Here is a 15,866-nt window from a genome sequence, read left to right on the forward strand (position 1 = left end):
TCCCAACCTTCTCTGCATCTGGATGGCCATCTTCTCACAGCTTTGACTTGTGGTCTGCTGAAACAGCCTTCAAACTTTTTAGAAGTAAACAGACTTGGGTGCCCCTTGTGGTTTAGGTCCCTGGGTTCTTGGTTGCACCCCAAATGTTCCTCTGAATAGGTGGCATTGAACACATACTTGAGTTGGACCAGAAAGTTTTGCTAACTGATATCAAAGCTGAATTTGAGAAGGCTGCACAAGATGGATCAACATGATTGAGAAAGGCCTCACCCTTCTTTCCCTGGTCACAAACACTGTCTAGAGCGATGCTCTGTAATAGAAATGCAACATGAGCCACAATTTTTAATTTCTTAGTAGCCACCTTTACAATGGTAAAAAGAAACAGGTGAAATTAGTTTTAACAACATTTTAAATTTAACCCAGTAAATAAAAATACTGTCATTTCAACATGTAATCAATGTGAAAATTGTTGAGATATTTTACATTTTTTTGTACTAAGTCTAAAAAATCTGGTATATATTTTACCCTTGCAGCACATCTCCTTTCAGACTAACCACATTTCAAGTGCTTAGCAGCCACATGTAACCCATGGCTCCGTGTTGGACAGCACAGCTCTAGAATGTCCAGGTGGGGTGAGGAAATGGTTACTCTGGGTCCACTCTGCCTTCTAATTAAGCTGCCTAACCAGCTAAATCAAGATAAAAGAGATGGGGAGAGATGAGTGTATACAGATATATGAATATCTATAGAGCTTTAGAGATATATATATATATATATATATATATTTTAAGATTATACTTTCAGGGATCATTTCTATAGTATATTACTAGAGAAGTTTCTCCGAATGTGTATTTTATTTTATTTTTCAATTTTTATTTATTGATTTGAGAGAGAGAGAGAGAGAAAAAGATGGCCTTGTTGTTCCACTTATTTATGCATTTATTGGTTGACTCTCTGATATGTGCCCTGACCTGGGATTAAACTGAAAACCATGGCCTATCAGGACACTCTAACCAACTGAGCTACCCCACCAGGGCTAGAAATGGCATTTTGAAAGTATCTTGGTATTGTCCTGGCTGGGTAGCTCAGTTGGTTGGAGCATTGTCCCATATACCAAAAGGTTGTGGGTTCAATTCCTGGTCAGGGCATATACCTAGGTTGCAGGTTCGATCCTGGGAGGCAACCAATCCATGTTTCTCTTCCACATTGATCTCTCTCTCTCTCTCTCTCTCTCTCTTTCTCTCTCTCTCTCCTTTCCTCACTCTCTAAAATCAATAAAATATTCTCCAGTGAGGATTAAAAAAAAAAGATATCTTGGTATCATCATCAGCCAGAAAATACTTTGGTGGTTTAAGTAGTTGTATGCCCCCTAGCTGAAACAGTCTTGATTATTACTTTGTTTTCATCAAAGTGCTCTTTGCTCATTTTTCTTAAATTAGTGAGTTTAAGAAAACGAAATCTAATAGACAATTTCACTTTCTTTTTTTTTCTATTTTCAAAGTTGTAATTATGTAATACCAAATAAATACACATCTTTTAAGTTAGATTTCAAAATGAAAGCACCTTACTGTTTTAAAGGTGCAAAAGCAAGAAAATACAACATAAACTTATCCACGTTGAAAATGATTGTTTCTGTGGTGAGTAAATGCCATTTAAGAACATTTTCAATAGAAAAATGATTTATAAATCAGTTTATAGAAGGTTTAAAAAAATTAATGTTTAAAAAAAATATGGAACATTTCACAAATTTGCATGTTGTCCTTGTGCAGGGGAGACGCTGATCTTCTCTGCATTTTTCCAGTTGTAGTGTATGTGCTGCCGAAGCAACCGTGACAATTTCACTTTCTGATGTGTCATTTTATTCAGATCCCTTACATGTCTTATGTCAACAGGAAATAATTAAATATATTTATAAAAAATAATAATTAATATATATTGAGAGCTTAGACACTTGATATGTGTTACCTCATCCAATCCTGGAAAGAGCCACATGAAGTAGGTTTTATGATTATTGACATTTTTCAGATGAGGAAACATTCAAGTTGCTAAGTAAACTTGCCCAAGATTACCCAGTTGGCAAGTGGTGAACTCAGGCACACTTCAATCATATACAGCACTTCCTTGCAAAATTAATCTACAATGTAATATTCTCCCAAACTGTTCAAGGTTCCTGTCTCCTTCTAACAGGCCCATGCTAAGCCCCTCACAAAACTTTTTAGCATTCTGGCAAAATATATGTGCCTTTTTGTGGGGTGAGATCAGTACATTTTAAGGCTTATTTGAAAAATTTGGTCTCATTGCAGATGGATCAGGCCATCTGTAAATTGACAAATAGAACCTGCTCTACCGTAAAAAATAAATAAATCTTGATTTATGATATAAAATAAAACAAAGTTAAAATAATAATAACTCTTATATGTCTTAGAATAAAGGTGATAAAAGGTGAATTCACAACAATTATGTTTATTTAAAAGTCATACCTATATTGGTAGAGTTAAAATGATGACATGCCATTACAAAAAACAAGGCTATCTTACTTTTCAAAAATCCTGTCTTTAATTCATTATTTTTCCAATTCAATCATTATAAAATGTAACTGAAATGTTCAAGTTCTGGATTAAAATTTCTCAAAGTAAAGACAGATCTGGTCTGCCATTTTCAAGTGTGCCAGATAGTGACGAATAATGCTGGTTTCTGCATCTGGGCCTTAACACAATAAATTATTATTCAGGTTTAGAGTATATTCTTTGTTTTAATATGTAATATAAATGTATTTCCCCTTTCCTATTAAATCCTAAGCCTTGTTCAGGGCAGGCTACATTTCCTGCTTCCTTTATCAATCTGTGTATATTAAAATATGCGGTTGTCTTCCACTCTGAATTCCTGTTATTTTGATATCTCAAAGAGGCTGGTGGGAGTTATGATTGATACTTCAACCTCATACTTCTTGTGTTTGAATACAGTGCTTGCTTTTTAGTGTTGTCAAGGCCCATCCCAGGCAAAGAACTTAAAAAAAAAAAAATTGATCTTGAGAGAGCCATCGCTTTGTCGTTACACTTACTTATGCATTCATTGGTGGTCTCTTGTATGTGCCCTGACCAGGGATCAAACCTGCAACCTTGGCATGTCGGGACCATGCTCTAACTAACCAACTGAGCTAGCTGGCCTGGGCCACAAAGTACTAACTTTTGAACCAATCCCTTGACAAGAAGAAAGAGATTTTTCAAACTTTAATTTTAGAAACGAGGATAACTTTTTAAACTGCAAGATGCTGTACAAAGCAATCTATAGAAGTTGACTCTGCCATTAACTAGGTAGAATGAAGGGGTTAACATTGTCAAGTCTTATAAACATACTAATTCAGCCCTGTTCTGGTTATCGGTCACTCTAATAGTGTATGGAGTTGAATTCTGAAAGTTCTGGAACTCTTTTTTTAAAAATTTTAGTTTTATTCATTGCCTTGAGAGGAGTGCTATGAAAGGAAGGGAGAGGGCACGGCTTTGAAGAACTGGCAACTTGGCCTCTCCTCTCCCCCTCCCCACCCCTCCCCCACTGTCTTAGCTATTTGACCCGATTAAACAACTTTGGGATGGGAGCCAGATTTCTGTATGCTAACGAGGCCCCCATTCAGGATTTAGTGCAATTTCATCCACCGCTAGCTTCCCGACTGCCCAGGGGAAGACTGGCTTCACAGAAATCTCCCAATTTTGTCAGAGGCTCGCCAGTGAGGAGTTCACGCTGACTCGAAGCAGACAGACTCCGAACACCTCCGGTCACATCAGATTATTCATTAGCAAATTCTTTCCACTTTCTATCCAAGAAGTGAAAGGTGACGCCAGAATCGCGTGTGCCACTCACCGAAAGAGGCTCAGGCGACCCGCAGCCTAGGTCCTGCAACTTCTGTCTAGTGGTAGCAACAGAACACGTTTCCAAAAGTTCCTCCAGCCTTCCCTGCACCTGAGCCAGGTCCGAGAGCCAGGTCCCACTCGACTCCCCCGTCTCCCGGAGCCTGACCACTGCAGAAGTTTCTGGCGTGTGAGTGTAGAACAGAAGAGGCGGTAGCGGGGAACCGCGCAGAGTGACCCCATCGCATTACATAACGAGCCCCGGCTGCGGGAGGGAGCGGGCCTGACATTGAGACATTCCAGGAGGGAGGGGAGCTGCTGTCCTGGAATCGCCAGGAACGGCGGCGGCAGTTCCAAGAAACCGAGAGAGGAAGGTGACTGAGATAAAGAAAACACTCCGGGAATGAGAATATTAAAAAGCCGCGGGACCCAGAGCATTAGCAAACGGCTGGGCACGTGTGGTAATGTGTTAGATGAACCGGCATCCAACCAACTTTTGCACGGGATCAAGGGATTTGCCCTTTGGGGGATCAAAACCTAATAGAAAAGCCAAAAGCTAATGAATGGAGTTCAGTGTTTTGTTGAAAATACTTAAATATTTCTGTCCGGAAGCGCAAACTCTATGGAGTTACTTAGAAAGTAGAAACTCAAACCAAACTAGAATACTCTCCCGTGCGTCTCCACTTTCCTCAATCCAAAAAAGAGCTGCTCGCGCGGTACTGCCCCTTTAAGACCTGCTCGCTCTCGGGCTCTACAAAAGGGAGTGACCTCTGGGCTTTGACAGCTCCCCTAATAACTACCACCGTGCAGGCCCCGCCCACCTGGCGACCAGTGGTGCCGATTGGCCGCCGGGCCGGTATCCCGTGCGCTGATTGGCTCGCCGCTTCCCCTGAGCGAACCTTTAGAACTCTGAGACAGACAATATTCTGTTACATTGTAGCAAAATGGCGACTGTCATTCACAACCCCCTGAAAGCGTAAGTAAGACTAAAAAATGTACATATTCCGCGTGGTTTCAATATGAAAAAAAAGGCGCCTTCTGCGTGCCGAGCGCTGCCAATGCACTGCGCTTGCAGGCGCCTGCAGCCGCTGCGGGGCTTCTCTCTTTTCTTTCAGCTCTTACTTCTTCATCTTTTTTCCCCCCAACACGCCGAAATGTCAGGAGATGCAATTAACAAGAAGAAAATTGTTACATTTGTGTTCTGTTTAATTGGCGTACGGAGAGAGAGAAGGGATATCGGCAGGGGAGCCTGGCGCTCGAGCGCTCTGCAGCTAGGGGGTCGTGGGCGGCTCGAGGACAACACTGTCCCCCGAGTGCCCGGCCTCGCGGGGCGGCTAGCACGGCGCGGGGGTGGCCTCGCGGGGGGCGAGCGCCGGGCAGGGGCCGCCGGGGTGCACTTGGCTGAGCCCCGCGCCTCCGGAGCGGGCGGCTCAGTCCGCCGGGGTGAGCGGACCGCGGCAGCGCCGGAGTTTGCAGGGAGCTCTCCGCCTTCCGATTGCTGGCGGGGAGTTTGTGCAAACCTTCCGGAGTTGGGAGGACCGCAGGGGGAGCCGCGGGTCCCAGGAGCCCTGGGGCCCAGGTGGTTGCCCGGAGCTTTCCTACCGGGGCAGCCCCCGGAGCGTGACGGCGCTCCGGGCGGTCGCCGGTGTGTCTGCGTGTGTGTTTGTGGGCGACCTGGCTGTAGTCAATTAACGACTCAGGTTAACTGGGTAGGCAGGGGAGCTGCAGGTCTCAAGAATGGTGTTCTCGCCTCCTCTGGGTGAAAAGCCGAGGCGGGCGGAGAAGCAGCTCGGGGCTCGGCGCCCGAGCGGGCAGCGCCTGCTCCCGGCCAGCGCGAGGGGCAGGTGCCTCTGGCCGCCGGGAGACTTTGAGCGGACGCCCAGATCCGGGACGGAGGGGGCGGGCTGCGCGGGGACGCGCGGGGGCCAGTCCCCGGGTCCGACGGCCAATTCCTGCCCGCCTTCCCCCTCCGTTTCATCCTGGCTTCCTTCCTTCCTTCCTTCCAGTCCGTGGAACTGTTAAGCCGCCAAGTCCGCTCGCGATCGCGGAGCCGGAGGTGGCTTCGGAAAACTAGCGTCGCTCTCAAACGGGTGCTGTTGGCAGCGATGTTGGCAGAAGGGAGCTCCCTCCGGGTCACCGCGCGACGTGGGCGGGGGTCCGCGCTGGGAGAATCGGGTCTGGCAGCCACGGGCGAGGGGAGGGGGAGGTGCAGGTGGGGGGCATTTCGTGCCGAATTCTCTTGGGTGGATTCTTTCAGCTCCGCGCCGCGGCGTCCGCACCCCTAGCTCCTCCTGGAGTTGAAATCCAGGTTCGCACCCGGGTGGGGGGTGGGGGTGTGTGGCGGCGGTGGGATTCCTATTTCGAAGGAACTCGCGTTTATACCCGCTTGTCTCCCATCAGTCATAGGGAAAAGGGGAAAGAATGTCCCAGGTCTTGGAGTTTTAAATATATACGTATGCATGTTAAAGCTACTGTTAAGAGGTCTTTTGAAGCTGAGGCTGATCGGAGAGCAGCAGCTCCCGGCCCCAGTTCTCGCTCTGAAGCGCCGATGCACTGCACTTGAACGCCACAGCCTTTCACCCGAGAAAGAAAATGTTTTATGGCAGAACAAATGGGCGTAACTTCGCCGCATCCTCGCTCTCCCCTCCGCTCGCGCTGCCACACCGCTGATGCTGTGAGTTTCTACGGAGCCCGTCGCTGATTTGCAGTTTACCCATTTCTAGCCGAAATCACATAAGCAGGCTGATGCCATCTGGTAAACTCAAGTTCGAGTAATCTCACATGTGCGCCAGGTTTGCTTCCTATTGGGAAGGCGGCACCCTGGTTACCCTGGAGCCGGTTTACGCGCGGGCGGGCTCAAGGTCTCTACGCTCCAGGGTTCCGCTGCTCACTCCAGGTTTTTGTTGTTTTTGTTTTTGGAACGCAGAAGGGTACGTGTTCTGGGAGGGTGTGAATGTAGGGTTAGAGGTGGGAGAAGGGACAGAAAAGCGGTCTGGTAGTGGAATTAGTTATGAATTTTTATACTCCAACTTTATAATTAGAAACAGTTGCAATGTGATGTATTTGTAGTTCTGTGTCGCTATACGCGCATACACTAACACACACACACTACACTCCTGCCGGCTTTTTCTAGGTGGGAGTTGAGTGGTCCTTTGTAATTAGCTGCTCCTTTTTGCACCCCAACCCCTTTCCCTGGGGGTAAGGGGGTGTAAACAATACCCCCAGCTAGCCGAGCCTCCTCCGCCCAGGACGGTTTTTAAACTCCTAAGGCAGGAGCATACACGTTGTAATTGGGAGACCTACACCATCTGCCTTTATTTTTTTTAAAACAACTTGTTTAATAAAACATTTATTTTTCATTTGTTTTTAAAAGTTGCTGATCAGGAAACAATACACACGTGAATAAATTATGCATGGGCTAAATTAGAACAAAGCGCAGAGGCTCATCAAGCCTAAAGGATGGACGGATGGTGGTGCTGGGAGGAGGGGAGCCGGGAGAATGGTTTGGAGAGCTATGTTTTCACGCTCCTGTGTCCCTTTTGACAATGAAACGTAGCTGAACCACATTAGCATTTTCTCTGTGTGCTTCGGAGTCTCTCTCCCCTAAAAAAAAAATTTAAAAAAATCAGACGCCACTGACGCCCCCTACAGAAACTGGTCACAAAGGTTTCCTTTAGGGTTGGGGAATTAAGTGGTGGTAGGTAATGTTCTGGGAAGAAACAAGATCAGGTTTCATGCAACACCTCTGTAGGGCTCTATCTAGCCTGAGCATGGACCATTTTTCATTTATACTCTCTTTTTCCACGTGGAACATTCAATAATTCAATAGCTCAGGTAACCGGATGGCACAATTCGAATCTCATTGCTTTGGGGTCTTCCTTAGGGGCCCAGGCTCCTGGAACCACATCTCCTCTCAGCAGTTTGGCTTTCTTCCTGCCTGTCTTTGATCTCCCCTCAACTCTCTTTTCTTATCCTTCCTCCTTGTACCCGTCACCCCCCTTCTCTCTGAAGCTGACAGCCTGGCTTCTCTTTCTGTTGTTGCCTTTAACATCTTATTACTGCCCAACAGGGTGTTAGAGGCAGAAACAGGAGCTGCCTGGACTGATCAGATCACAAAGGGGACTCGGCAGGTGGCCACACAACCAAGCAGTCACATCTGGACAAGTAGAATTTAAAAGCATAGATGGACATGTATGAAGTGTAAATGTGTATTACACATTATTTAATTTAGCAGCTACATTGTCTGAGCCTAGATGTGTGAGTCACCCTCATTTATTACACCTACAGCCAAGATAAGGGCCGTGTAAGTGAAGTAATTACACATGTAGGTAACATAAATATGGATTTGATAAAGGTCTGTGTGTAAGTCACATTATATATTGTGTTCCGGATGATATCTGCATACCTAGGAAACATAATGCTTTTAATATAAATTCTAATCTTACTTGCTATTCTAGTTCAGGTAAACCACCCTGCCCAAATCTTCTGTCAACACTTTGAACAACTTTCTTTTATTAAGTTATCAAAACTCTGGTTTGTATGCACTTAACTGGGAATGTCTGCCACCTTCTGCCAGACTTGATTATGCACATATGAATCTATTATTATAACTGCCAGCTTAAAAAAGAATAACTGTTATTATTATTTAATTATTCCTTGTAAACCAGCAGGGCCTTTACCTCAAGCAACTATTTGTTTGTAAAGAACGAGACCAGTAAACTATTTTCCCATGCTTATAATTGTGAACATACATAATTGTACTGAAACTTTATTTTTGTTAGGCGTTTCGCTTGCTTAGAGGTATTTGTTTATATCTCTGTTAGTTATTAAGGACACAGCTCTGGGGGAAGTAGATATGCTTACTTAGCTAAGGTCAGACAGCAGGTCATGGGTCTAGATGGACCTCAAATCTTCATCTCTATACATTCTGTGATCTGGACACATTGCATTCTAATCTGAAGTGGTTTTGTGCCTGTGAAAGTTGTGTAATTGTCAGCCACTTAGAAGCCAGACCTCGCTCTTGCTGTGGCAGGTTAGATATCAGAGATGAGGGGGTAGTGGGGAGACACATTCCTGGTTCTAATCTCCTCTTAGCTCTTTCTGAATGAGAGTAAGAGGGGAACGTTGGGGTTGGGACTTTGTGACCGCAGCCTTTTATAGACATTATTTTAGCCCCTTATGAAAAAGGACCCTCAGACATTTTAAACCAACAGATGCCTAAGAACTGCCTTCTCCATCTGCTTCTGGTTGCCACTGGGAAAAAAAAAAAAAGCCCTAAATTCTCCAAACTTCATTAGCACACATTATTTTTCAGCTGGAAGAATGTCTGGTTTTGATGAGATACCCATAAAGGAGATTAATTTCTGCCAGAACCCAATTGGAGGTATTGTCACAGAGTAGACCTCTGAAAGTATCCCAGCCTGCAGACCACCTGGGAGACATCCAGAGATCACAGTGGAATGCAGCTGCTCAGATCTACGAGATGGGCTGAAATTCAGAGGCAACTTAATTGGAGACTTCTCATCTCCCTGCCTTTTGGGAATTATGCAGGTAGCTGGAATTTGGAATGCATTTGAGAAAGACCATACTATCTAAAGCTGTTTCAGAGCCATCTGCTCAGATCAATGAAATAAATAAAAACGTCACAGTCAGCATGCTTTGTTTTGCATGGCACCAGAAAAAGGAAGGAAACTGAGGCTGATGTTTCAGTTTTCAGTGCAGCCACTCTGAATGTTGTGGTGAAGGGGGCTGGGTCATAAAAAGGCGCTAGAATCCAGGCCTTTTTATTATGCCAGCCTCTTGGGAAGTACCTTGAGGGTTTTTTTGAGTGTACTGAAAGTCACTAGGAGACAGAAATGTAGCCAAATGTGGCAAGCCCCTGGCCAAAGAAATGCCACAACCATTGAAAATAGATTTTGCCCAGGCAGGTTTCCCTTCACGGGCCTATGTAAAAGCATGATCCTAGTTTTAAGTCATTTTTAAATAAAGGTATTTACAAGGAAAGATAAAGAGTTGCCTGGGTGTGGGGTGGGGGTAGGCGAGTGGATAAAACCACGGTGTGGTCTGGAACTCTGAAAAGATGATTAACACCAAGAGAGTGATATTATGATCCATTGCAAGTTCCAAAGTTTCCTTTGGTTGTGTGAGTGACTGGGGAGAGATGAGGTGTTGTGTTTTTGTAATTTGTTTTTCTTATTGGTCCGGTTACTAGTGTTTCACAGTCTGTCAAACCATATGGATGAATGGAGCTAGCATCGTAAAACTGTCACCAAAGGAAGGTTTTTGAAGCCTGTGATTTGCATCAGAGTTTTAAAAGCAGTGGTTGGGAGGTGTTAGGGGGACTGGGGTGGGGGGAAGAGGGGCAGACTGTTTAGAATTTCTAGGTAGAATGTTTGTGAATAGTAGTGTGGGGGGATTAGGATCAGAGCTTCTAATAATGGGGTTCAAATAGACGACACTGAGTTCTCCACCATCCAGGCCTCAGTTCCGAGCTGGGGAAAATGATGGCACATGTCTAATCCTTCTATTGCATCTTCTCCACCATCCCTGAATCCAGAGACTGGTTATCTCAGGCTGCTGTGAAATGAGTGAGGTTTTTTGTTTTTACTCACTTTGAAAAGCTGCTGTTTTTATTAACTGTAATTGGAAGCTCCACCAGAAAAGGTTTTCCAGTCCCCAGACTTTCATCTGCCATCAGCATGAACCTATGTCAAACTCTGACCCTCTTCCATGTCCTTCATTTCTCACCAGTGGCTAGTCTTGCGGTTATGATGACTTCAAAGTAATGAAGGAAAAAATGCTCTGGGAGAGGAAGCCTTAAGCTCTGCTCTAAGCCCTACCACCAGCTAGCTCTGTGATCTTGTACACAGAACTCTGAGCTGCATATTCCTTGTCTTTACGATGAAGGTAGTCCACCTTCATTGCCCAAATTCCTTTCAAGTCAAAAACTTTGTGCCTCTTAACTATGGTCAATTAGGACAGGGAGATAGAACAGTTAGGGGCCAGAGTTCAAATTCTTCCTTGTTTTAAAAGTGCAGCTCTAAAGTGTTGCTGTTAAGATGGGAGACTCTTCTGTAGTTTCATCTTCTCTGGTCCAGTCTTGCCACATTGTGCTACCACCTGGGCTTCTAATCGAGATGGAGCTTCCTCTCACTTCTCAGGGCCTAGGGCTGAGGACCAGGTGGTGGCCCATTTAGAACATGGGCTTTTCTTCTGATTTTCTCCTTTGAATATTTTTCTTCTCATTATCACCTCAACCAGAGAATGGAAAGAGGAAAGAGGAGTGGGAAGACTAATTGGCCTATTTTGCTGTTTATAAGCACTCAGATAAAGTTTTTGATTGTGGAATTACTGAGAATATCTATCTGCCTTCTCATTCTCTTCTTTAAATACGTGGGGGAGGATGGGAATCAGGCAAAATATTTTTCTCCTGGATTTCATTTATCCACATCTCTCTGGACCTGCCCCCTCTTCCACCTTGGCACCCATCCCAATTAACATGGAAATAAGTGCTTATTTCACTTCCATTTCGGCAGCTGCAGATACCTGGCTGTTCAGTGAGTTGAAGTAGGTGGACCTGTACTGATGTCTCACTGAGCTTCCTCTAGTGTGCCCTGTATTACTGCTGAGGAAATGGAGGTGCCCAGCAGACCCACCACAGAGGCTGGCTGTACCCAGGTGGATATTGGCAGTGTCTGGATTGGAATTCACTGACTCTTCTTCAGTGATATGCCTCCAGAACATCCCGGTTTCCTCTGGCGTCACTATAATTAGGCTTTCCTTTGGTTGAAACCTCCCTTGGCAATTTTTTACATGCCTAAAGGAGGAAGATAGGGTTGTAAAACCCATCAGAGAATTCGCAGAAGCCTAAATTGTGACTTCGGCAAACAAAATAAAATGGTTACCCTGACCTCTCTCAGACAAAGGCAGCCCCTTAATTGTTTTTCTCTAATTGTGGTAAAATATATATGATATATAACTTAACATTGATAACATGTAAATGTACCATTTTAACCATTTTTTAAGTGTATAATTCAGTGTCATTAAGCACATTCAGAATGTTGTGCAACCATTGATACAATCTATCTCCAGAATTTTTTTATCGTTCCAAATAGCCCCTCCCCCCTTATAGTCCCTGATAACCACCATTCTACTTTCTGTCGTTATGAATTTGCCTCTGGTTGATTTCACTTACATCATGTTCTCAAAGTAGTTCATCTACGTTATAGCGTGTGTCAGGATTTTCTTCCTTTTTATGGCTGAATAATATTCCACTGTATGTATATACCACATTTTGTTTACCCATTCATCCAATGACAGACACTTGGGTTATTTTCACCTTTTGGCTGTCGTGAATAATGTGGTTATGAACGTGGGTGTAGAAGTAGCTGTTTGAGTCCCTGCTTTCAATTCCTTTGGGTATGTGCTTAGGTCCCCTTCATTTTTAGACTCTTTAAAATGTAGGGACTACATTTCTAGATAGTACAGGCAACCTTACCTCATAAGCGTAAAGAAAAATACTATCATAGAATTCAACTAATTTATTCCCCTCCCCATGTAGGACTATTATTATTTTGTGTGTGTGTGTGTGTGTGGGGGGGGGGTTGGTGAATACCCTGGAAATCCAGAGACTCAATTTCTCATCCCCAGCCACAAAGATTGCCTTCCCCTTGTCCCCCTCCTTCTTCTAAGGGCAGGGCCTCCGGGGGGTTGTCAGGGTTTGGGTTTGGGGAGGCTCCAGGAGCTTAGCAGTCATAGTTACCTAGTGAGTCTTGGAGTGAAGGTCTCCTAGGCAGAGAGGTTTCATCTGGCAACAGGGGGTTGAGGAGGCACCTGGGATGACAGGACGGCTTGAAAGTCAAGTGTTAGTAAACCAGGCCTGTCCTGAGAAGAGCTCAAGTCTCCTTCCTCCTCCCTTCTCCTACATCCAGCCGAGTTTACCCCCCAAGGGGCCCAAATGAAATAATGGATGTGAAAACATTTCAGAAGGTGTAAAGTACAAATGCGAGGCGTTACTAGAACTACAGTTTCCTGTAGCTGACTGAGAGTCAACAATACCTCATATATTAAACATTATTTTAATATATTAAAACTGAAATAAGTGAAAGGAATCTGGCATTATGCATCATGTGCAATCATTTTCTCAGGAAATGCAAAGCCTTACTCATCCTGCTGTGTGTAAATAGACCTGGGACCACAGTGGGAGTTTTCCATTGTCTGGGTTTGTAATAGGTGAGAATATGAGCTCGAGGGAAGCCCTTGTTTCATTTTCCATTGGCTGCCCTGAACTGAGTCCACCCTCAAAATCAGGGGGAAACAGAAGCTCGGAGGGCACAGGGAGCCCTTTCCTGGACCTTGCGCCAGTCATCATCCAGGCTCCCGCTTCAGTCTAGAGGACTCCGGGAAGGGGGGGCTGAAGGAGCTCAAATCTGCTAGTGAACAAGGAGGGTGTGCTGTTGACATAGCAGCTCTTCGACAAGAGTTGTAGATTATGGAGAGCATCGTGACAGGGGTCAGATCTCAGAATTAGAGTTAGATCTTGGTCGCTAGCCTTGCAAATGCTTCAGATTCAAGCTTGCTGCAAAGCTACACCATTCCTTTACTTTGTAAAGCAAATTAAGTGAAAATGTCATTCCCATTCCCTTTCTCCTCAACTAACAACTCTTCAGACGTCTTTGTTTGCTCCCAGTTGAGCACTATGAGAACTGTCCCACCCTCTTTGGACCTTTGTCATCCCGTCCTGGCAAACACTGATTGCCAGCCTGCCCCTCAGAACCCAGCAGCATGGTAGCCTCCCTCCCTGCATCTAGGAGCTTCCACTCCAAGGAAGGCCTCTAGTCTGTCTGTTTCTCCTTCCAGACCCTTGTTCTTCTGCAGGGCAAAGTAAGTGCCTGTAAACCAGAAGCCTGACTCCTCTAGGCTTCTGGGGAAACCACTGTCAGTTGGGGTGGGGGGTGGGGAGAGGAGGCAATGTGGTGCTGGGGATGGGGGAGGGCAGGGTGGATGGGGTAGTGGGAGTGGAGAGAATATATTCTCTCCTGCTAATTATTTTCCCCGAGGACTTAGCCAATGCAGAACCATCTATTATCGTGGGAGCGCTCTATGGTGGTTCTGCCTGTGATGAATGCTAAGTGGAAACAAGCAAGAAAAATTAACAGGCGGCTGCTTCTGTCCACCTAATTAAAATGCATATCCAAATGCATAATTCCTTATGTTTCCCCATGCACACACTCCCCTTCCAATTCCATTTCTATGGAGGAGAAAAAACACTTTCCCCCAGTCATTTCTCTTGATTATATTTCCATCAAGGAAGAACTGGAGAGGGTTCCCTTAGAATAGAGAAATGCTGTTCTTGTAACACTTCTAAAATTGCTGGGTTTTATTTAGATTGAGCCCGAAAATTCTGAGCTTTTTTTTGTTTGAAATGAAAAACAAAAACTTTATCTGACTGCAGAAAAAAGGGGGAAGAAAGGGAACAGAGAAGGAAAGGGGGGGGAAAAAAGAGAAAGCAAGAAAGAAAAAAAGAAAGTTCCCACCATTTCTGCTGACCTTTTAGTTTTGTGCTCAAAGTCTGGCTTGGATCAGCAATGAGAATTTTGAAGGTCTTGTCTATCTCCCCTTCCTCTCCACTCCTTCTCTGGACTTTGTACTACCCCCCCAGCCCCCCAAACAAACATAACCCAGGGTTTTGTCGAGAGATTTGAGAAGATGCATCTACCTGTGCCCATCAGGTGGAGAGAGAGAAAAAAAGCCCAAAAGCCTCTGCATTTGGGATGAGATTAGAGATGCAGACACCAGGATCCCACATAGGTTTTGAATCTAACCAACAACACCTCTTCATCCATAACTCCCTCCTTCTTTGTTCACTGATCATTTTCTCCCCCTCGGAGGAACAACTTTATTTAGTGTCATAAAATATTTAATAAAACAGGAAACTTAAGTCACTGTGTTCAATTCAACGTCACTGCCATCCCTGTGGCAGTGCCCTCTCCCCAGCCTGCCCCCCCATGCCCCTTGACTGCCCTCCACAGCCGCCCCAGCTGTTGATTTATCAGGGCCGGCTGGCTCAGCAGTGCATGGAGATTGCTTTTAATTAACTCTCTTCATTTTTCCCAATCTTCAGGGAGCAGCAGCCCTTTAATGATTTTAATATTTTATCTGGATTTATATCGCCTTATTTGTTGTTGTTTGACTTCCGCATTTGTTCTTCCTGCACCTCTTCCAGACGGATAGATTTATTCATCCCTTCCCTGGCCGCCAGGACCCTTCTGGAGAAGGGGTGATGGGTTCTGAAGAAGGCCCCACCTTGCCAAGCTTTCTGCCACCTGCACAGGGAGAGGAGATTAGAACCTTTGTTTTAGGAATCCCAGTCTCACCTGACTCAGCTGAAGGAGTTTCTGAGTTTTAATTAAAAAAAAAAAAAAAAAATCTGAATTTTAGAAAGTGAGGTTTCTGCCTCTTTTGTGTTTGCCACCTCTAAGGAAGTGAGCTGCCCTGGAGGGCTGGATAAAAACCGCTTCCTGGGTTCCCGTTAGCTGTGGTTTGAGGTCTGTCATCTTGCACCCCCCCCCCCCCAGTTCCATGGAAGTGCTGCAGGATGATGACTTAGGGCAGGGCTGGACGTTGGTGCAGTCAAGTCTGTGCTCTGTATGGGTCTTTAGATGTGGCTGGGGTCCGCTCAGCCACTGCTTAGAAGAGTAGTTGTATCTACAGTCTAAAAGAGGACCCAGTTGCCTTCTATACTCAAGGCTGCCTTCTCCTTCAACCCTCAGTTCCCCATCCCTGTGCCTATTCCCCAGTGTGGGAAGACACACCACCATTCATCCGCACACCTTCCCAGCTCCCTGCTGCTGGCCTCCTTTTGGGTGCAAAGTCTGCTCCTTCCCCCAACAGTCCCTGGCAGACAGACTTGCATGGGGCTGGTTTTCAGAACCAGCTTGTCCACAAAGTGCCCTTTTGGCATCTCAGTTTGGTGCCAAACCCTAACCCTAACCCTAACCCTAACCCTAACCCTAACCCTAA

General features: G+C 45.2%; 1 protein-coding gene, 1 non-coding gene and 1 pseudogene across 2 annotated transcripts in view; 2 read left to right on the forward strand and 1 right to left on the reverse strand.

The window, feature by feature from the left end:
• Positions 1-788: 788 nt before the first annotated feature.
• On the forward strand, positions 789-861 carry LOC148094035 (small nucleolar RNA U3; annotated as a pseudogene).
• An 863-nt stretch (positions 862-1,724) lies between these two features.
• On the reverse strand, positions 1,725-1,827 carry LOC148094036 (U6 spliceosomal RNA). Its single transcript, XR_015716317.1, has one exon. It is a non-coding gene; the product is annotated as a U6 spliceosomal RNA (small nuclear RNA).
• Positions 1,828-4,788: 2,961 nt separating this feature from the next.
• The window catches only part of DPF3 (double PHD fingers 3), a 243,762-nt gene continuing 232,684 nt past the window's right edge, over positions 4,789-15,866 (forward strand). The window contains exon 1 of the mRNA XM_016208146.2: positions 4,789-4,821. Within this exon, the coding sequence (XP_016063632.1) occupies positions 4,790-4,821 (32 nt within the window). The 5' untranslated portion in view covers position 4,789. The remainder of the gene's footprint in view (positions 4,822-15,866) is intronic.

Source organism: Miniopterus natalensis, chromosome 1 (assembly GCF_054644295.1).
Source record: "Miniopterus natalensis isolate mMinNat1 chromosome 1, mMinNat1.hap1, whole genome shotgun sequence".
NCBI classification, from domain to species: domain Eukaryota; kingdom Metazoa; phylum Chordata; class Mammalia; order Chiroptera; family Miniopteridae; genus Miniopterus; species Miniopterus natalensis.